Source organism: Prunus dulcis, chromosome 4 (assembly GCF_902201215.1).
Source record: "Prunus dulcis chromosome 4, ALMONDv2, whole genome shotgun sequence".
NCBI lineage: Eukaryota > Viridiplantae > Streptophyta > Magnoliopsida > Rosales > Rosaceae > Prunus > Prunus dulcis.
In genome coordinates this window covers 11,131,009-11,153,162 of record NC_047653.1, presented here as the reverse complement: position 1 = coordinate 11,153,162, position 22,154 = coordinate 11,131,009, and the positions used below count along the sequence as shown (strand labels likewise).

The following is a 22,154-nucleotide window of genomic DNA, read 5'->3' as shown; positions in this document are numbered from 1 at the left end:
ACTTAAAACACTTCAAAAGTGTTATGATCCTCCACCAGGCTGACGACGCGCTAATGTGCAAAGTGTTTACAATAACCTTGCGAGGAGCAGCCCAAGACTGGTTCCACACCCTACCATCCAGGTCGATCAGCAGCTTCAAGGAGCTAGCTTACGTCTTCACCAAAGAATACACCTCTTACCGGACAATCAAGAAGAACCCTGACCACTTGTACAACCTGCGCAAGAAGTCTGACGAATCCCTTCGAGATTACATCAAGAGATTCAAGGCGGAAAAGGCGAACATTGTAGGATGTGACGACCGAATCGCGTCCTCCGCTTTCAAGAAAGGTCTTCCAGCTGAGCACGACTTGTACCGCGAGCTGACTATCACTCCCAGCCAGACTCTGGCAGAGGTCTACGCGACTGCGGAACGCTACGCGCTCTGGGATGACGATCGAATCGCCGCAAAGAAGTCTACAAAGCAGGAAGATCAGCCGACTAAACGGGCAAGCCAAAGAGGCGACAACAGGAGCAAGGACAAGCGCAGGTCGCACCTACGAGAGGAGGCTACGGCAGGAGAGAACTATACCAAGTTCACCATCCCCATACATCAAATCTTAGCCCAAGTGAAGAACAAACCTTGGGTAAGAAGACCACCACCATTGAAAGGAGATCCGGACAAGAGGGACACTAGCAAATACTGTGCCTTCCATGGAACGCACGAACACACTACGAACAAGTGCTTCGCTTGGAAAGCGCATCTTGAAGAACTCGTGAGAGAAGGTCACTGCACAGAATTCATTGCGAAGCAGGCCATCCAACGAATTAAAGATCGAGACACCGTCAAAGAGCTGCCTCAGAAGGTCATAAGGATTAACACCATCCTAGCCGACTCCGAGGAGTCTGGGCTGACCAGCAAGGAAAAGAAGAGGAAGATCAAACAGGCCACTGGGATCTCCCAAGTCTCGACCGACCTTCCACTAGCAGAGGACGATCCTGTGATCGGCTTCTAAAAGAAAGATCTGATCGGCCTCGACATGCCACATAACGACACCCTTGTCATCAGCATTCAAGTCGCTCAGGCCATGGATGACTGAATCCATGCAGACGAGGGCAGCGCATCCAATATCTTGCAACTGATGGTCATCCAACAGATGGGCTTGGAGACAAAGATCAACAAATTAGCCAGATCGCTGACTGGCTTTAATGGTGCAACAACGGTTACCGTGGGCACGATAGACCTCGACGTCTACTCCCCACCTGTAATAAGCTTGCAAACATTCATGGTCATTGATGAGGTCTCACCCTACAACGGCATCCTGGGCAGACCATGGATTGGCAAGATCAATGCCATCACCTCCGCCACACATCAGAAAATTCGGTACCCAATCCCTGGGGGCGGTGTCGGCCAAATCAACAGCGATCAAGCAATGGCGAGGAAATGCTCCACCCAAGGGCTAAAGAAAGGCAAACAAGCGCAGTTTCTCCCCGTGAGCCAGGCAAATCTGGAGGAGGTTGAGCAACCGAATCTTACTATCTTATAGCAATCAAAGCGTCAGGACCAAATCGAGGAGATCCCTCCAGAGGTCTCTCCAGAAGAAGGATGGAAACCCGAGGAGGACGTCGAGTTAATACCCTTGGATCCTGACCAGCCAGACAGGAAGGCGCGGATCGGCTCGCGCTTAAGCCCAGAAGAGAAGGTGGAGCTTACCACATTCCTTCAGAGCAACAAAGACATGTTCGCATGGTCGCCATCAGACATGCCTGGCATCGACCCGAACATCATCTGCCACCGACTCCACGTCAACCCCGCATGCAAGCCAGTGGCGCAGAAGAGATGCAACTTCGCACCCGAGCGAGTCGCTATCATCGAAGCCGAGATTGACAAACTCTTAGCTGCCGGCTTCATCGAAGAGGTCTCCTACTCAGAATGGCTTGCCAACGTTGTTCTGGTGGCAAAACAAGAAAAGGGCAAGTGGAGAGTTTGTGTCGATTACACAGACCTCAACAAAGCATGCCCCAAAGACAACTTCCCATTGCCGAGAATCGACCAACTCGTGGATTCCACTTCTGGCAATCAGCTGCTCAGCTTCATGGACGCCTACTCCGGCTATAACCAAATCATGATGCATGGGGATGACAAGGCGAAAACTTCTTTCATCATCGAAAGAGGGACCTACTGCTACAAGGTCATGCCCTTTGGGCTGAAGAATGCCGGAGCAACCTATCAAAGGCTCGTAAACAAAATCTTCAAAGAACAGATCGGCAAAACTATGGAGGTCTACGTGGATGACATGCTGGTCAAAGCCCCAAAACGTGCAGATCACATTGGAAATCTTGCCGAGTCATTCAGCTTGCTCCGCCAATATCGCATGAAGTTGAATCCAAGTAAATGCACGTTTGGTGTATCCTCCGGCCGATTCTTGGGATACCTAGTCACGCAACGAGGTATCGAGGCACACCCACGTCAAATCAAAGCCATTCTCGAGATGAAATCGCCCTCCACGGTGAAAGAAATACAAAGTCTGACGGGCAGAGCAGCGTCCCTCAACCGATTCCTCTCGAGATCAACCGACAAGTGCAGACCATTCTTCAAAGCTTTGAAGAAAGGGCAAAGAGACAAATGGGATGAGGAGTGCGAAGTGGCTTTTCAAAATCTGAAGACTTACCTCACCTCACCTCCCATGCTCTCAAAGCCGGTCCCTGGTGAGGACTTGTTCGTATACTTGGCAGTGTCCAACTCAGCTATCAGTTCAGCTCTCATCCGAGAAGAGCTGGGGGCCCAACATCCAGTATTCTACACGTCAAAAGCTCTCCTCGATGCAGAGACTCGCTACCCAAAATTGGAGAAACTTATTTTGGCTCTTGTAGTTTCTGCCAGAAAGCTGCGACCCTACTACCAAGCTCATCGAGTCATCGTCATGACCGACTTTCCTTTGAGATCAATCCTTCACAACCCTGATGCTTTTCAGCGACTCATGAAGTGGGCTATAGAGCTAAGCCAATATGACCTCCTCTACCGGCCAAAAGCTGCAATAAAAGCCCAGGCTTTAGCAGACTTCGTAGCAGAATTCACCCCATTAGCCGAAAAAGAGAAGTTGGTCAACCAAAAGAAGGAAAGTTCAAAAGCAGACGGGACCTCCGCAGAACCTAGCCAACCCAGAGACATGTGGCAGTTGCGCGTAGATGGAGCGTCGAACCAAAAAGGAGCTGGAGCAGGAGTCGTCATCACCACCCCGGATGGAACCCTGTTGGAGCAAGCTATTACGCTTGGCTTCCCGACCTCGAACAACGAGGCAGAATATGAGGCATTGCTTGCCGGCCTACGCTTAGCAAAAGAGCTCGCAATCAAAAAGCTAGCCATCTACTCTGACTCACAATTGATCACGAATCAAGCCTCAGGTGAATATATGGCGAAGCACCCAAGGATGATCCTATACCTTGACAAAGTCCAAGAGCTGTTGAAGGCATTTCCCACCTTCACCATTCAACAAGTGCCCCGGGCAGAGAACGCTCATGCAGACGCACTGGCAAGCCTAGGATCAGCGCTGGATACCCAGTTCAGACGCTCCATCCCGGTCGAACACCTTGACCGACCAAGCATAGAAGAAATAGAGCTAATCGATACCATGCAGATTGACGAGGACCCTAGTTGGCAAGACCCCATCATCGACTATTTGACAAATGGAAACCTGCCAACGGACAAGTCCGAAGCTAGAAAGGTCCAGCAGAAGGCCGCGAGATACTACACGCTCGGCAACAAGCTCATCCGCAGATCATACTTCGGCCCTCATCTCACCTGCATAAAGTACCCTCAAACACTTGAGGTTCTCTGCAAAATTCACGACGACGAGTGTGACAACCACTCTGGGGGCAGATCGCTCACCCAGAAAGCTCTAAACATAAGCTACTTCTGGCCTACCATGCGTCACGACTCCGCTGAATATGTCAACAAGTGTGATCGCTGTCAGCGATACAAGCCAATTCCTAACTTGCCTGCCGAAGTCTATCATCCGCAAAACAGTCCATGATCGTTTATGCAATGGGCCATCGACCTAGTGGGTCCCCTGCCACCAGCGCCTGCCAAGAAAGAAATGATGATCGTCGCCACCGACTACTTTACTAAATGGGTCGAGGCCGAAGCTCTATCCTCTACTAAAGAAGCCAATGTGGAGCGATTCATTTGGAGAAACATCATATGCCGGTTTGACTGCCCACAGTCGCTGGTTACCAACAATGGCACACAATTCATTGGCAAGCAGATCACCGCCTTTTTCACGAAACACAACATTTGCCCATAAGCAGTGTCCTTCGGGAGACGCAGGGTACGCTAGGAATTTCCTAAGGGAGATATCCAGGTTCTTATCCGTCTCCTAAGGGAGGCAGAATAGTCACACAGTTGCCCATAAGGAGCGTCCTAAGGGAGATGCAGGGCGACAACTAAAAGCGTTCGTTTGGAGACGCAGCCCGCTAAAAAAGCGTCCTAAGGGAGACGCACGGTGCGCCAGGAGTTTCTTCAAAGGGGGTCGCCATGCTCCCTGCGGGAAATATCCAGGTTCCTATCCGTTTCCTAAGGGAGGCAGGATAGTCACACAGTTGCCCATAAGGAGCGTCCTAAGGGAGACGCAGGGTGACGACTAAAAGCGTCCGTTTGGAGACGCAGCCCATTAAAAAAGCGTCCTAAGGGAGACGCAGGGTGCGCCAGGAATTTCTTAAAAGAGGTCTCCATGCTTCCTGCGGGAAATATCCAGGTTCCTATCCGTTTCCTAAGGGAGGCAGGATAATCATGTAAGTTGCCCATAAGTAGCGTCCTACGGGAGACGCAGGGCGACGACCAAATCATCCTACGAGATGTGCAGAACACACCCGGAGTCCCTCAAGGGGGACCCTGGTGCTCGCCAACTTCCTAAGGGAAATCATCCTAAGGGATGTGCAGAACACACCCGGAGTCTCTCAAGGGGGACCCTGGTGCTCGCCAACTTCCTAAGGGAAATCACATACGAGATGTGCAGAACACACCAGGAGTCCCTCAAGGGGGACCCTGGTGCTCGCCAACTTCCTAAGGGAAATCATCCTACGGGATGTGCAGAACACACCCGGAGTCCCTCAAGGGGGACCCTGGTGCTCGCCAACTTCCTAAGGGGAATCATCTTACGGGATGTGCAGAACACACCCGGAGTCCCTCAAGGGGGACCCTGGTGCTCGCCAACTTCCTAAGGGAAATCATCCTAAGGGATGTGCAGAACACACCCGGAGTCTCTCAAGAGGGACCCTGGTGCTCGCCAACTTCCTAAGGAAAATCACATACTAGATGTGCCGAACACACCCGGAGTCTCTCAAGGGGGACCCTGGTGCTCGCCAACTTCCTAAGGGAAATCACATACGAGATGTGCAGAACACACCCGGAGTCTCTCAAGGGGGACCCTGGTGCTCGTCATCTTCCTAAGGGAAATCACATACGGGATGTGCAGAACATACCCGGAGTCCCTCAAGGGGGACCCTGGTACTCACAAATCTCTAAAGGAGGACGTGCAATCAAAACATAGGCTGTCTACTCAAGCAGTTCACAAGTCAAATATGCAAATTGAAGTTGGAAAATGTAACAGAAATTTCCATCACAAACAGACCAACCGGCCAAGTTCAACAAAAAGAAGATGGTCAAATAAGACCAGTTATTCTAAACAAAAAAGCAAACTACAAAAGCTGAAAAGAAACAAAAAAGAGTCTTCGTCTACCTGGAGACGCCAGCAGAAGACCTTTAAGCTGTAGCCTCTTCGGCATCCACCTAACTAGCTATGCCTTCAGCAACTCCTGAACCATGACATCTGCCATCATCTCGTCTACTGCATCCACCTCAGCTTCATCCTCTCCAGTTACCTGCTCTTCAATTCCCCCTTCCATAGGGGGTGAGTCGGGGCAGAGCATCTCGATGTCTACATCGTCAATCGCATACAAGGAATCGCAAACTCTTTCCAACTTGGGAGTTCATAAAATTGGCAAGTCAAACACCTCCTCTACGCGGGAGCCCAAGTCCACGAAGGAAGCCCAGTTACAGCTGGACAGCCCAACGGATAATTTACATCTCCTACATGCCACCACGCGCCATGCAGAAGCTGGGGGGCATTTGTGGGAACCTAATTAAATCAAACCCTAGGTCAAATAATTCCTACCATTTGGGGATTATTTGACCAAATTGGGAATTAATCAACCTAATTGGGAGTTACTCAATTTAATTGGGAATTATCCAATTAAATTGAACGTTACCTAATTAGGTTGAGATTTGATTTGGTTAAATACCACGATCCCCAATTAAATGAGGAGTTGCCTAAATTGAATCAGGATTGATTTGATACCTACCACAATTAGGGATTTGATTTACCATAATAATCAAATCCCTAATTAATCAAATCAATTCCAAAAAGGGGAGGAATAATTCCCTTCCATCTACGGAATTATTCCTCTGAAACCCTAGCCTCCGAGACCTCTATAAAAGCATAGCCACACACAATGGTTGAGGTACGCCTAAATTCCTACTAAACTCTACAGAAGTTATTTCTCAAAAACCCTAGCCACCCCCTCTCTTTCTCTCTCTCACACAAGGCTCCGGCCACCACACACGGCTCCGGCCACCCGGTTTTCCTTGAATTACCCTACCTAACTTAGGCATCGGAGGGCCTTTGGCCAACACCCCCCGGGTGTGGTCTTTTTACTCCGATCTGTTTTGCAGGGAGAAAGTGAGGCGGAGAAGACGAAGGAATATTGGGCGAATATTCTCGTGGGGAAATTTGCTCCCTCAGATGCCACCAGGATATCGTAGATGACTTGTGGCATTTCCCACATAGGTAAACACAGTGTCTCTTTGAAATCGAAGACTTCCTTGAATCATGAATAAGCCTTGTACATCAGTTGTTTAAGCCCCCCAGATGTTAAATCCAATTATATTTTGGGGCTCATCATGAGGCAGATATGATGGGATTTGACTAAGAATACCACTGCCACCACCAGTGTAGTAACCTGTATGGTACTGGCGAATGTGATTGTCTGAATATCTTCTTGGGGTTGACTGGGGAACAAATGAATCACAATGATGAGAATAAGAGATGAAACTGGGAGGTGGAGAAGAGGATGAAACCGAGGTCAAAGGAAAAGTGGTGAAAAAACAGAAGAATATGAGAAGCTTTGGCAATGCGTACCACATATTCAAAGAGGTGGTAGCAGAAGATTTGCACTTCCTGAAAATAGTCATAGTTTCCTATTTCATGTATATGGGGAGAGAGATGAACAAGAACAAGAACAAAATGCAATGGAATGTCTGAATTGTGTTATGTACTTTGCATAGTTTGGATTGTACTGCAAAATATGAATTATATATCAAATTCATTTGGGCGACAATTTCAAAGCGAGTAAGTAGTTGACGACTTAGTTTTCATAAACAACTCAAACAAACAAAACCCAAGACTCTGAAAACCAAGCTGAATTTTGTTTTTTGTGAATGCCTAAAAACAGACAAAGATATAGAAGATATTTAGGAAATGATAAAGGCACCCGGAAACAAGCTTCTTACACTCCTCATGCTTTTCTGCATATGAGGATTGCATGACGAAACTAGATTTGGAGTGCAAATAACAGTTTCCAACATTTCTATGCTTTTTTGCTTTTTTCTTCTGTAAGTTTTTTTATTCTGGTTAAACTCTTCTGTAAGGTTTTTATTCTGGTGAAATTAAACATCATACTATGGTGCAACCAAATTTGCAATCATCTCTGTGCCATAGCCATTAATTACAATGACCTAGAAAGTGCAAACACCATGCAAGAATCTGCGACAAGTTTAAATGACCTGTGTTTATGTGTTTGTATATGAGCTTTTGCTATGACTACTTTGGAGTGTCAATAACAATTACCGTGAGTTGACGGACCTCCATTAATATATGGACACAAATAAACATATTTTCTTGAAGTCTGTGAATCCAGCAACTATTCTGCAGATATCTCACATCCAAATTTTATTCCGGGCATTTGTGGTTATCTCTCCCTCTGTCATTCACTTTTTTTTCACTAGTTTTCTTTTTAGTTTCTTATCAAAAGTCTGTTAATTACTGGGGGAGAAATAGTTTCCGTGTCAACTTAGGGGATTGTAACTCCAGTGATTTGTGCATGGAAGTAGTTTTTCTGTAAACAGATTTATTGGTTGTTATCATGATTTCTTCGAACTTCTATCAACAACGATGTTCTTACAGAAAAGAAAAATGGAAGTGCACACATTACAAGCTTAAATGTTCAACATATCAAAAACAGGGGGGAAAAAAACCTAAATCATGCATACTCAAAATACAAAAGAAAGAAGATTGCAGCAGATAGTTGAAGTTTCCAGTTCTCTGTAAAAGAACCTCCACTTGATAATGAATGCATCACTTTGGAAATTACCCTTCAGTAACAGTAGGGACCTTCTCATATGCACCCAACTGTCTCAACTTTTGGGGAAGAATGCAAAGACCCCCAAACCTCTGCTGCAAGTAAATAATGCCAGCAAACAGTAAACCTCCAAGAGGAATAATGACATCCCAAGCAGTAGAGTAGAAGTCTGCCACAGGACTTGCATAAAGATATGACTCATCTAGCGGATGGTGAGCAGAGTTATGAGCCCTGTAGAGATCATACGCATGTGGCAATGCTCGAACAAAAGTTGTTCCGATGTAAAATGAAACAGAAAGAGCCTTTTCCCTTGATTTGCAGAACATGTTGAGCAGAATTTGAGGCAACAAAAAACCGTCCAAGACCAAACCAGCAAAAGATTTCACGGCAGTGCCCAAATGTGAATGCTGCTGATGGCCTGCCCCTGGATAGGCAGTTATGGAACCATCATTAAGGCTCTTCCTCCAGTTCAGTGTATGCAGAAGCAAAGCAGCCAAAGCCCCAGCAACATATATTAGTAAAACCACAAAGAGAGTCTTCCTCTCCATGATCCAGAGCTCCTTTTGGGTTCCAGTTGCTGATCTTGCTGACCATGTTAGCTGCAGAAGACGGATTTGCAGCAAGAAAGCTACCATTGTTATTACTCTTACAATCACCTCATTAACTTCAAGCCATCCACCACTTCCAAGGAACACACTTCGGCGGTTGGTGCTATTCGCGAACATGGCCTCAAAGTTTAGCATAAGAGGTGTCATGTAGCCCAGAGTAAGAATTAGTAGCATAAAAATGGAAATGGAGGGAAGAACATCAGGGTACTTTTTCACATGGAAGAGTTGTAGCGCCACAAAAACACATGAAAGTGTGGTGGATACAAGAACCAAGATGATCTCCACATCCATCCTCCAAATGGACCGCCTTTCTTCAACCAGGTAACTGGAAGCTGAAGACAAATCCCAACTTTCAAAATGAAGAGGATCGGACTTTTTTCGTGTGCTTTTGATGCTTCCCTTGATCAAACTCCATTTCTTGCTTGGATTTGTTGGAGGGAATTGAAAATTGACAACAATATCACAATCTACTGAATCATTTGTTGGCTGTTGATTCTTCGAGCCCAGATTTCTGCAGCCAACCATGCACAGGCTTCCTTCTGTTTCATCATAGATCCCTTCTGCAAAAATCTGCGTATTATTATAAATTGATACATTCCCCAACTTTGCATAAGATAGCGTTGTGATTCTTATTGTGTAGCTAATATTGTAGGGGTTACTCTGGTTGTTGCTGTAGCTCACACTCACAGGAGAGCGCACAGGAGCAAAACCTACAGAGTACTCATCGGTGCCTGCAGTTGAATACCAATACGACCGGTAAAACTGATTGCCAACAGAGAGTGGGACAGAACTGCCCCATGCAAGTTCTCCTTTCGAATTTTTAGCTGACACATCGAATCGCATTTCATAAGAGAAGGGATTCGGGTATACATTGGTCTTGTCATGAGCAGCCTTCTTTCTCGGGCACAACTTGGTTACTTTGTCCATTTTCGTATACTTGTATTTCAAGCCTGGAATCAGAACCCTTCCAATGTCATCTTGAGGACTTTCAAATGTAATCTGTTCAAGGTAACCTGACTCTGTCGCAGTTTTGTTGCTCCAAATATGCCCCACAATGCCACTAGTGTTTCCGATTGTCCATATTGCAGGAATTTTCAAGCTCAATCTTGTTGAACAATTTCCCACACGAACATTATTCCAAGAACCTGCTGCATCCAAGAACTGACAAGCAACAACAGATAGTTGGTTTTTCTCAGTATTCCACGAGCCTTCCCCAACCAACGTTTTATTGGGATTGAAAGGCCTTCGATACCAGAGGCTGTTACTCTCTGCAAATTCCACCAGAACTCTCAAGCTTCTTTTATCCTCCAAACACTCAATAGCCTTCAACGACATAATGCGAGGCAAATCAGACACAGCAAGTGGAGTGCAGTTCTTAGCAGAAGCGCAACCGCTTGAATATTTGAGATCAAATTCATGATTTAGTACTTCGCTTGAGAGTACTGAACAAAACCTCTCCATTTTCAAAGAACTGGTGGGATTGGAGTCATCACTTCCACCAGAAGAACTCCTGTTTTCAGATTTATTTGAAACCAGAGTGTACTGGTAGTTCATACCAGGAAAAATCAAAATAGAGATTGGCTCAAAATCATTTGGATCATTCTCAGACCTCATCAAGCTCTCTAAGGTTCCACTGATCATACTTGTAATACTAGTGGAATTCATGAAATTATAGAGCTTAAGAACAGAATGAACATTACGCAAATAACCATAAGTTGATCCAACCATACAAAGCTTCCCAGAAGATTGTGACCAGAACCCATATAGTCCAAAAGCTATTGAACTCCGTCGATGAGAAGCTGATCTATACTTGTTGCTTGTGGAATTTCCCACAAAGTGATATGTGCTGCCTCTTGGAAATAGTATGCTTCCTTGAAGCTTGAATAAGCCCTGCACTTTAGTTTCTATAATTCTTCTGATGTAGAAGTCAATTGACTTTTGGCCCTGGTATGATGAGTTTGGACTGAGAATGCCACCACTACCACCACCAGTGTAGTAACCTGTATGGCGGTATTGATGGGGCGGTCCTAGCACGTAAACCTTCGAGTCAGACTCGGGAACAAATGAAGCACAATGATCAGTGTAAGCGGTTTTGTAGTTGAATCTAGAAGAGGCTGCAGAGGGTGTGGTGAAAACAAAGAAGAATATGACAAGCTTTGAGAGTTTGTACCACATCTTCAAAGAGGTGGTGATAACAGAAGAAGGCTTGCACTTGGGTTCTTTGTTCATCTGTTTTGAGACAAACATGAACAAGAAGAGATTGAACAAGAACAAAAGGCAATGCAATGGTAAAATACTTTGTGATGATGTTCTATCTATGTAGTTAGCAGAGTCCTGAAGTACCAGGTCAACCAGCAATTGGGATGGCCGGCCAGTGGTCCTACTGCTAGGTAAGGCTTGTGATCTCACCATTGGAGTTGGCTTTAAATTTTCAATGCCTATGATTTACCTTCTATACAACTCAAACAAACTTGATGTATGCAATTGGTTAGTCTGAATATTACACTCTATGATTACATTAATATTCATTTTTAGTTTTTTCTGTAATCCTTTTTTTTATCTAATCAATTGTGATTTAGTCTTCTTCATTGACTTGGAAAATTCCAGCATTAGAAGTTCGTCTCATGAGTCATGATGATCTAACACGATGTCGCTACTAGCTTTTAATTTCACTCCGTCAACGTCAACGTTAACCCCAACCAACACCCTGGAAAAATGAAAGGTCACTCCAGCCCAAGGTCTAAAATATCGATGATATCGGAAATATCGGTAGTCCAAAAATATGAAAATTTTGATGGAAATATCGGGATATTATCGATATCGATAAAAATTGAATAAAAATCACGGAAATTGTAAGAAATACTTGGAAATTTTTATTGAAACTTTGGAGAATGTTTATTTAGTCAATTATCTATGAGTTTATCACAAAAAAATAGAAGAAAATGCATTGCATGATGGATTTAACTAATTTAAGTTGATTATACAGCAAGCGGGCAAACACTATGAGTGTAAAAAATATGTAATAATTAATGAAAAAAGATTAAATACACCCTAATCATTTATATATAATGCTTTACTATAATATTTTACACTGTATACGTTGCATGGTAAGATACATGAGTGACTTAGTACCACATAGAGTTCCTACGATGTTCAAATTTTTCACTATCTTCATTATCTGTATGTGTATAGTAAGTGTATTGTGAAGAGTAGTCATCAAATGATAAATCCCCAAAATAGTTTTGCATGTAATTGTTAACATACCACCCATATAAATATAAATATTTTAGCATATTATCACAAAAACATAAGTGATATGGTGTTTAAGGTGCTGGAGGAGTAGAATGGGAGGGGTTCATATCCCCTTTGTGCTTTTTTCTCCCCTTTTTCCCTTTTTTTTTTAAAAAACTTTTTTTCCTTAACATCGATATTTTTGATATTTTAGCGATATTACACCGATATTTTGACAAAATATTGCTGAAATGTGAGCGAAATTATCGACATCGATATTTTCCGATATTATTGTCGATATTTATACGATATGTACATGGATATGTTCCGAAATATCCGTGATTCGAAAAAACTGAAATATCCTCGATATTTCCTCGATATTATCGATATTTCAGACTATGCTCCAGCCCAAAGAACACGGTTGGAAAAATTGTTGTCTACCAGCAATGACAATCACATCGCTATCGCTATGAGCTGTTATCAATTCACTCATTTTAAAATAGGAATATGTATAAATCTATTAAGGGATTTTTGTAGAAATGTCACCTGAATTTGTATCTCAGTTTCAATTTGCCACCTTAAAGGAAAATTTAAGATAAATGTCACCTTAATTTTTCAAAATCTATGATTCTACACCATCCATTTTTAAGGGTATTTTAAAAATGGAAAATTCATTATTAAAAAATTGTATTAAAAAAAAATTTCTCACATTCCCCTATCCCCTATGCGGCGGCTCCAACCAACACCGCCCACCTCTCTCTACCATGGAACAGCTACCCTCCACACACAAATTCCCTCAGCCCACCCAAACCGAGTCCACCTTTTCCTTCTTCTTTTTTATTTTTGGTATTTTTCCATTTGCATATTGAAAATTTGTGGAGAGAGAGAGAGAGAGAGAGAGAGAGAGAGGGAGAGAAGCAGGTGGTGCGTATTGAAAATTTGAAAATTTATGTGACATTTCTACAAAAAAATATCATCTATTAAATATCAATCGTATTGTGTCCATATTATAATACCTGAATTAATAATACCATGTATTATCCTAACAAAAGAAATTTATTACTTGTGAATCACTCGTGTAAAACATCAGCATAACTTGTTACTGTTGGTTTATGTTCTAGCAAAATAAAACTCAAATCTATTTTGTAAAATATGTAAGGTTAGTGCATGAGTTAAAGTAGAGGTCTAAAAACTCTTTAAAAAGAGGATAAGAATGAAGAAAGAGCCAAAAAGTCGCACAAGACTTGACTTTGTCCACCCTAAACGTAATGACTGTGCACAGAGGTGGGCAAATTTTCCAAGTAGAGTAGATCACCTCGATCACTCCCATTAACTTGTAGTGAGGAAGTTTTCCTTGTTTTTGTCTCCCATAAAGTACAAGATAACATGGAAAAGTCCGGTGCCTATAATTCTTGCATTTTTCTGAATTCCAACTGCAAAACGTCACCCACGGAGTCATTAACTGAATTATCATTTAGGATAATACCAAATTTAAGTTGGACTGTGCTGCTAAATACTATCCCAACTTATCATTGGGATAAGTTGAACAAGAGCATTGGGATAAGTTGGACGAGAGCTAGCTTGCTAGCCGTTGGATCAGGGAGGGTAGGGTAGGGAAAGGAGGTAGAGGGTAGGGGGCCGCAAGGGCGGCAACACGAGAGAGAGAGAGAGAGAGAGAGAGAGAGAGAGAGAGACGAGCAGAGACCAATTAGGTCACCGGACTCCACTGTTGATTCCCACGACCTCCCCAGTCCCTGCTGCCGCCACCAATAGGGGCACTGCCTACTTTCTCTTTTTGTTTCTTCACCATTTTGCTTTTAGTTAGTTCTTTAGTTTTTTTTCTTCTATAAATGGGGTGCAAATACATCGATGAACCATATCTACATTCGACCAAGAAAACAAAAATAAACCATATCAACAGGCACTCTTTCTTTTTCACTCAAATGAAAATTTTACGTCTAAATGACCGGAGATGAGACGAAAAAAAAAACGAAGCCATTACAAGGATAATGCTTGAACATCTGGGTTTTCTGCTTCTATAATTAGTTACTGAATGGTCTACTCAAATTCAGGGCGGTTTATCAACTTTACAATTTCAGAAATAAAAAAATATATATTCCGCACTGAGCTGCAGAATAGAAATTTCAGTACTAAAACTCCAATAGTATAAAACTGAACTTAGTCTAAGCAATCCCATCCATACTGGCATCCTATATACAACATCCAAAAACATATTTACGCAGACAGATGGTTATAATAATGAAAAGCCGCTCTAGAATGAAGTCTAAACTTTTCGACCAGAAGAAAAAGTTATATATATTTGTAGGTCAAAGGAAACCTAAGTCTCACCTCCTCTTAGATATATGGCAAAGAGTCAAGTCTCGCATCAATTTATCAACATAAAACCATTGACGTTGCAGCCTGAGGCATACTAGCAATCTGATTGTTCCCAACTACTGCTGGTGGTAAGAAATTCTCACAGTCCTTCGCCCCGATTCTTGTAAACTCTGTGACAAGCATAGGTACATACCCGGCTAAAGAATCCTTGAACTTCTGTGAGCAACTCTTGTCACCCTCATCAACGTCTTGAACTCCACCTTTGACCAGACACCCCACTTGAGCACCATCCATGTATGCTTTGCAAGCCACCAGAATGTCACGAGCACGACTATAGAAATGCCCCAGAACAAAATCCTCAAAATTCTGCATCCAGATATAAGTTATAACTGAGAAATGCACTCAAAAGGGTAACCAAACACGAACTCTCCACACATAGGAACAATTTATAAAAACATGGCATCCACAGCATTATGTAGCCAGATATACCGAAGATGCAAGTTTCGACTGCCAAGTCCGTAATGTGACAGAATGATCATTAAAGACAACTGTAATATCACCAAACATTATGTGCTCGTAGATAATATTTGCTTATTTAGTTGACAACATAAACAGCTAGCTCGTTAACTAAAGAATAAACTATGTAGATGAGGAAAAAAAAAGAGTTATGATGAAAAACTATCAAAACTTGCAATTAAGATCCACTGAATCTCTGGCGTTCTAGTCAACCTTCCACATACAGCAACCTATAAATTATTTTAACATCTTGCGCATAACACAACTAAAAACATTATAATTATCTTGAGGAAACAATTATTGAGTTCAGTATATCATTTTATCCATAAGTATTATCAATTGGTTGTGTACCATGATGGAATTTAAATGCAGCATTGGCGGCGCTGATGACGTTTGTGCGGGTGGTAGTGTCGGAGGCGGGGGTGGTGGGGTAGTGGCATTGAAGGTGATGGAAGTGGGTGGTGGTAGTTGGGTGGGGATGGGCGTGAGGGTTGTGGCAACAACGATGTCGGCAGGAAAGTGGAGACGAAAGCAGTGGTGGTGGTAGTGGTAACTGTGGATTCTTTTGTTAAACTCTTGGAACATAGGAAATAACACCCTATTTAGGAGGAAATTTAAAAGTTAAGGACCCCAAATTCCACATCTGCTTCATTTTGAATCTCAAGATTTCATTGTTTATGACAACAAACAAGGCAATTGGAGATGGTCACTTCCGAAATTCCGACTCCTTCCAAAATATACAGTTTAGTTTTATCATCCTAACATACTGCAAAAGAAAATTAAATCCTTCTCAAACTCCATAACGAGCTACATGATGAGTTCGAACTCATATTTAAAAATTCAATATGGAAATGGTTTCAGAAAAATACTGCATTTTCAGAAATCTATGTAAATGGTTGTTTAAAACTTCAGGAAACTCAGCATACATTGACATGTTTTGACCTATTATTTTTAAGATTTTCAGAAACATTCTCGTCAGTTTCACATATTGATGCACATGGACAATGTTTACAGATACCAATCTCATACTGCAAAAGACTGAGCACAGTCTAGATTTGTAGGAAAATGGAGAAAAACTCAAATCTTACCTTTGGAGGCCTCCTCATGATGTACACCATTGTCCTTAAAGATAGGATGAATGTATCCTCATTGTACTCAAGGGACCTCTTTTCACCAGCTGCTGAACCATTCATACGTGCATATCCAGGCTCATTAAAGTAGGGCTTTGTATTCAAGATCAGTCCTTGTATAGAGACCAAAACTTGTAGCATGGTGGACACACCTGGGAGCCACTTCTCATTTTTGTTCCCAGTCCAGGTGTTAAGAAGGCTGAGGCATACTTTTCCACAGTTGTACAAATTTGGATTTAATCGAAGGCCACCAGAGTGGTAGTAGACATTCTGCATTATCAAATTCCTAGTCAAGATGTAACCAGATATAAATTAATGCCAGGCAATCAAAATCAATCACATACCGGTGGTGCATTGGGATAGCCACTGGGGAAGAAAACATCAAAGAAGAAGAGACCATCATGGTAGGGAGTACCCTCTGCCCCAACAATAACAGCTCTCAAAAGATCCATTCTTGTCTCATAAACTCTAACAAATATAGTATCTGTGGATGTGAGAAAAATAAGGCAGGTGGGTTGAGGGTTCAAATATAAAGCGAATTATATTACGCCCACTTAGGCCGATTAAAAATGCAAGTGCACCAAAGTTCCTATTGTATCAAACATCAATCCCAACTATATTTCATATATTCTCAATTCCAATTTCCCGTACCAAACCAATTTCTTACTCAGCATCATGAAAATGTCAAAGCAAAAGATTTGACAAAGACAAATAACTAACGGATGGGAAAAGTTCACTACCATAACATTCAAAAAAGTTGTTTGAAAAAGAAAAAAGAAAAAAACAGGAAGGCTCACCAGGCAAATCCTTTTCCAGGATCTTCCACTCTTCCTGAATTCTCTTTGCCCAATTCTTTGGTGGCTTCAGAAAGAGTAAAAACAAAACACTATAAGATATAGAAATAAAAATGAAACTTTTTTAAATTAAAAAAAAAACGTATGCTATCATCCAAAATTTCACCTACTTCTTGTGCCAAAGAAGAAAACTCACCTGCTTCGTTGAAGAACCACGGCTAGTATAGTGATGGTCTGAATGATCTTCAATTGTATCAAATTGTTTGAAACCCTTAAACTTCTCTATAAATTCATCTATGTCCATGCTAGAAAGTTTCCTCGTGGGGGTTGTTGAAACACCTACTGGAACAACATTATTTTGAGTTTTGGGATTAAAAACCCAAGGAACACCTGCTACTTCTCCAGGAGGATATATCGAACCCAATGGATCATAAAAACTTGAATTAGATGGCATAGTATTGGATTTGGAAAAAGGATCCGGCCACCAAGGAATGGGTGGTGGTACTGCAGGAGGATTATAAGAAGTACTTGAAGCTTTTTTCTTTAAAACTTCACGAAAATATGCCATAGAAGATGCCTCAGATCCAGAAACGAGCTTCATTGCATCAAATTGATTTACAGAATTATAATTTGTTGAACTACTTGAAGAAGATGGCTTCTTTTTACGCTGGAAAGGTCCTAAAAGCCATTGAGATTTTGATGATTCTACTCCAACTGGGAGATTAGGAGCACTCCCTTGGTGTTGCAAAGCAGGTTGTTTCTTTTTACTTCTGGCAGCTTTTGATAGTTTCCAGGGTGGTGATAGAGGTGGGTGAGGAATATTGTCAATTTGGGTCTTCAGTGACCAAGGAGACAGAGGTGAGTTGTTCCCTTGAAGACCAACATCATCTGGTTGAATTTGGCCACTCTGGTTGACAGAACTACTTCCAGAAACTGAATTTACTTTACTATTAGGAGGATCCGAAAACCAAGGGACAGGTGCCTCTATTCCAGGAGGAATATCCGCATTATCAAAATGCGCTTGCAATAGGGCATACTCGTCAACATCCATAAACTCATCAAGATAATAATCAGTGTAGTCATCATCGTCATATGATACATCAGAAATGGGACCATCTAAATTGATTAAGTTAGCTGGGGCAAAACTCTTTGTAGCTTCAATCCCGTTCCCTGATCCAAGGAATTCGATAGCAGAAGGGCCAAATAAATTATTGACCGTAGGTTCCTGAAAATACTAGTAATATCATAATGTAAATATGTTAAAGAATGCTTGAGCTACATTTGAATATTTATCATTAAAAGAAAAAGAAAAGAAAGACAACAGTCAACAGATAGTGTCACTCAAGTTAATCATAAACCTTAGCTTGATGATCATGGTAAGCATCAGAAGAGTTTTGTATTCCCTTCCCTTTAACACTTCTATCAACTCTCTCATCAATAAGCATTGCAGCAACAGAATCTTCATCTTTGTCAATTTCAATCACATCATGCAGAATAACCTAAAAAAGGATAAATTATTATTAGAAATATCCTATCAAGAAAAGAAAAAATTCAACAGACAGAGGCATCCTATGAAATGACAAGAATGTTCAGGAGTAGAAACCATTGAAAAAGTCACCCATAAGGTGAAAGCTACTAATGAAGAGAAAAGAAAACAAAACGGAAAGTAGTTATAAGCAGAGAAGTAGGACATGCAGACTAACTTACTAAGATTAAAACCACACTAAATTGAAGACAAAAGCAAATATTAAATGCTTGTTTTCTTTTTAATTCCCTAACCATCATCATGGTTGGAAAATATATAATGTTCGTATATTTTATATGATCAGAACTAGTAAAAATTGCTGCACAAAATAACTAAGAGCAATACATCGTATAAGCACAAAAAGCCAAACTACTACCAAAGACACTTGGGCACAAAAAGCCCTCAAAAACAAATAACAGGCAAGTGCTAGTGTTAGTGCATGTCAAGAACTTACAAAAGAAATTTTCAAACTCAAGGCAACAGCTTTAGTCAAGCATCCACTATTTATACGATACAGTCTGAAGGCATTTGAAACCATGATAAATGAACTAACCACATATGTTGCATGGAAGTTTAATGCCCTCGTTATAAACTTCCCCACCACCAACACCCACCCTCTAAAAAGGAGGTGAAAAAACTTACGACTGTGAAGAAATTTTCCAACAATGTAAACAATAATGGGTGTGGTGATTGAGCGCCAGACAATGTTTTGCCAATAGCCAAAAAACTTAGTACTCTCAGAAAATTGGGAACAGATGAATATCAAGTATATTATTACATTGCATAGGAGACCTGAAGCCTGAAAAATTTTGCTAAAAGCCCTAAAATAAAATTAACAAAAAAAGAACAGAAATCTTTAAATTGGGCAATTTCAGTGATTCTACACCAATGTTCCAATCAACTCGCAGCATCCTTATCAAATTCAAGTAGTCTGAAACTACATGTAGCCTAGAAGCCTTGAATGCATACCCAATTGAAATAATAATCGAAACGGTAACTTGATCACTCAAAATAGAGTATCGGCTTCCAAAGAACACAAATTTCATCACAACGACATGATCGAACCCGATAAATCACAATAACGTCGAAGATTGAGTTCATGATTGATAAAACAAACAAATAAGGAGGAGAAATAGTCTGGTGAACGAACCTCTTTGTTTTTTTGCAACTTCGGAGTCCGATGACTCGGAGGCGGAATCTCGACGACGTCGTCGGAATCCATACACGGAGAACTGCTACGCGGAAGCAATCGCTTCCTGTTTGGAACGAGAGAAAGTGCAAGAAAGTCAGGGAAGAGAAGGAAAAAAAACAGAGAGAGAGAGAGAAAGGGAAGAGTTTTCTTCTTTTCAAAATTCCGAGTGAGTGAAAGATGAGAGAGAAAGATATAGAGAGGGAGAGAGAGACTTGGAATTCTCAGGGACGTTTTCGGGCAACGGCGGCGGCTCCATTGGACCGGCTACTTGAAATTCACCGGCTCAGCGGCTAAGCAAATCGGCGGCGGCGGCTCACCGGCTCGATTAAAAAAAACCGGGTTCGGCAAATGATTTTTGTAGAGAAAAAGAAAAAAAAAATTATGAGAAAAGGTGGTTTTTTGCCAGCCTGCGGCTTCGCGCCTTGTCAAGGAAGATCAACATAGATTTCGACGACAACCAAGGTAGTGTGTATGTGTAGGTATGTATGTGTGTGCGCGAGTGTCCCTTTCTCATTAAATAATTGCACACGTTCTGCGCCTTTAATTACCAATTATACCACTAACCCGGCACACGGTCTTTGGGCTGGTCTTGGTCTTGGTATTGGAGAGCTGCTGCTGCTGCTGCTGCTGCTTCTGCTTCTTTGTGGGCCCCACCTACTGCGACGATCAGCTTCCACTGCAAGTTTCTACTTTCTGCCAATAACCATCTGCCGCGATTGCCGTGAATTTGGTTCACGGCGATGACGTGGCGGTTTTGTAGTGGGAGAGCAGTGAGTGTTTAAAGAGTGGGGTTGGTGTAGAGGATCCAAACCAAACGTGGAACTTAAGCTAAACGGAGGTTTTTTATTTACACAAAGATCCCCTCATGTTATTGGGATTTCAAATTACTTCCACAATACTCATAATTTTTCACTTAAAAATTATTGATGACAGTTAAAAAATTTCTTCAAATGACAATATTAACCATATAAATTATGTTGCATACGCTCATGAGGTTAAGTATTGATGTCAGTTAAAAAAATTTATTCAAATGACAATATTAACCATATAAATTATATTGCATATGCTCATGAGGTTCTTTTTTATTTATAAATAAATCATCATATTTTTTAGATGGGACGTTAGTGTAATTTCTGAAAACTCAAGGAGTTTTATGACTATACAAGAGTATCAATGTAAATAACTCGATTTTTTTAAATTAAATTAAATTACTTGTTCTGCAGAAAAGTACGATTAGATTGTTACCCAAAAAGAAGGTAGGATTTTGATGAAGCAACCAAGGGTTGGGATCGGATAAGGATATACGTACGTGTGCGAATCATAAGCTGTATAAGAGAGTCCACGCGTGCCACGAAGACTCGGATAAAGTTTTGCTTATTTGGGGAATTTTTTAATGATTTTCAAATTGAATTTGGTTCTAATCCTTTGCGGCCAGTTATGGAAGGTTGTTGAGACCAAATAAGGTAGGTTGAAGCTGAATTTTAGATTTAGTCAAATTGAATAACAAATGCAATTCCTTCATTTTTATTCTTTTTCTTTTTCTTGTGTAACAGAAGCGGAGAGGGATTCAAATTTAGAACTGTTCTTATAAAAAAAAACCGACGAAAATAACGAGTTCAGTTGGTATTTAAAAGTACCAATACCCTAAAAAGTAGTTTGCAGCCAAAAAAAGGTTTCATAATAAAAGAGTAGTTTATCTTACATACATGCTACAAATAAATGAATGTGTTTTTTTTCTGCCAAAAAGAAATGAATGTATTTAATGAAATAAAGATTATTATTTCGAAATAAATGTTGATTCATTGTATTTTATGCACCTTGCTTTAAGAGTACAAGACCCTTTTTTTCCCGTCATTGTCATTCGATAGGAAAAGAATGGAAAAGCGAGTATTATATTGACTTACTTCAAGATTATCTCCTACGTGAATTGAACTCAAAATATTATATTAGTGCACCTACTTTAAGAGTGCAAGACCTATAAATGGAGATATGTATTCCAGACATTTACTGAATGAGATAAGGATGTCGTTATAAATGTTTTTTTATTGTCAATATGTGGTTATAAATGTTGTTTGGTACCGCAGACACTCCTGAGTCGAATATAACTGAAACCATGTTTTTTAGCCAAAATTTAAGGGTCTGTTTGGTCCACGTATTACAAGTTTAGGAATGAATACAAGATTGCATTGTGTTTGGCAACATATGTTTGGAAATCTGATCCGTGATGCATGGGTCTGCATAGGGAAAAATGAAACTCCCCAGTCCCCTTAGATAAAGAAATTCTAACTACTTTCTCCTCGTATTTCTAATGCCAGCGAAATAAATTTATTTATTTTTTGTTGTCAAATAATCAAGGGCAGAACTACATGTAGACTAAATTGGGCTTCAGCCTGGTGCAAGATATGATAAAATACTGATTTAGTGCAAATT

The 22,154-nt window shown here is 41.4% G+C and overlaps 3 protein-coding genes across 4 annotated transcripts; 1 reads left to right on the top strand and 2 right to left on the bottom strand.

The window, feature by feature from the left end:
* Positions 1–53: 53 nt before the first annotated feature.
* Positions 54–992, top strand: LOC117625356. Its single transcript, XM_034356922.1, has one exon. It carries the CDS (start codon positions 54–56, stop codon positions 990–992), a length of 939 nt encoding a protein of 312 aa, XP_034212813.1.
* A 7,175-nt stretch (positions 993–8,167) lies between these two features.
* Positions 8,168–11,335, bottom strand: LOC117623810. The gene has a single exon (XM_034354800.1). It carries the CDS (start codon positions 11,244–11,246, stop codon positions 8,400–8,402), a length of 2,847 nt encoding a protein of 948 aa, XP_034210691.1. The 5' UTR covers positions 11,247–11,335; the 3' UTR covers positions 8,168–8,399.
* A 2,902-nt stretch (positions 11,336–14,237) lies between these two features.
* Positions 14,238–20,266, bottom strand: LOC117624502 (probable ubiquitin-conjugating enzyme E2 25). 2 transcript variants are annotated; one of them, XM_034355795.1, is made up of 8 exons: positions 19,937–20,266; positions 19,683–19,788; positions 18,366–18,506; positions 17,204–18,232; positions 17,011–17,074; positions 16,558–16,697; positions 16,172–16,483; positions 14,238–14,933 (listed from the first exon to the last, which is right to left on the bottom strand). In XM_034355795.1, exons 1-8 carry the CDS (start codon positions 19,978–19,980, stop codon positions 14,625–14,627), a joined length of 2,145 nt encoding a protein of 714 aa, XP_034211686.1. In that variant the 5' UTR covers positions 19,981–20,266; the 3' UTR covers positions 14,238–14,624. The 2 variants fall into 2 exon arrangements, with proteins under 2 accessions (XP_034211686.1, XP_034211685.1); XM_034355794.1 differs by having other exon boundaries at positions 17,204–18,241; positions 19,937–20,265.
* Positions 20,267–22,154: the final 1,888 nt, after the last annotated feature.

Coding starts and splice junctions, on each gene's coding strand:
- LOC117623810 (XM_034354800.1), bottom strand. CDS start 11,246: ATGTTTGTCTCAAAACAGATGAACAAAGAACCCAAGTGCAAGCCTTCT.
- LOC117624502 (XM_034355794.1), bottom strand. CDS start 19,980: ATGGAGCCGCCGCCGTTGCCCGAAAACGTCCCTGAGAATTCCAA. Junction 19,789..19,936: donor AACGTCCCTGAGAATTCCAA/GTCTCTCTCTCC, acceptor CGTTCCAAACAG/GAAGCGATTGCTTCCGCGTA. Junction 16,698..17,010: donor CCTGGAAAAGGATTTGCCTG/GTGAGCCTTCCT, acceptor TCACATCCACAG/ATACTATATTTGTTAGAGTT.
- LOC117625356 (XM_034356922.1), top strand. CDS start 54: ATGTGCAAAGTGTTTACAATAACCTTGCGAGGAGCAGCCCAAGACTGG.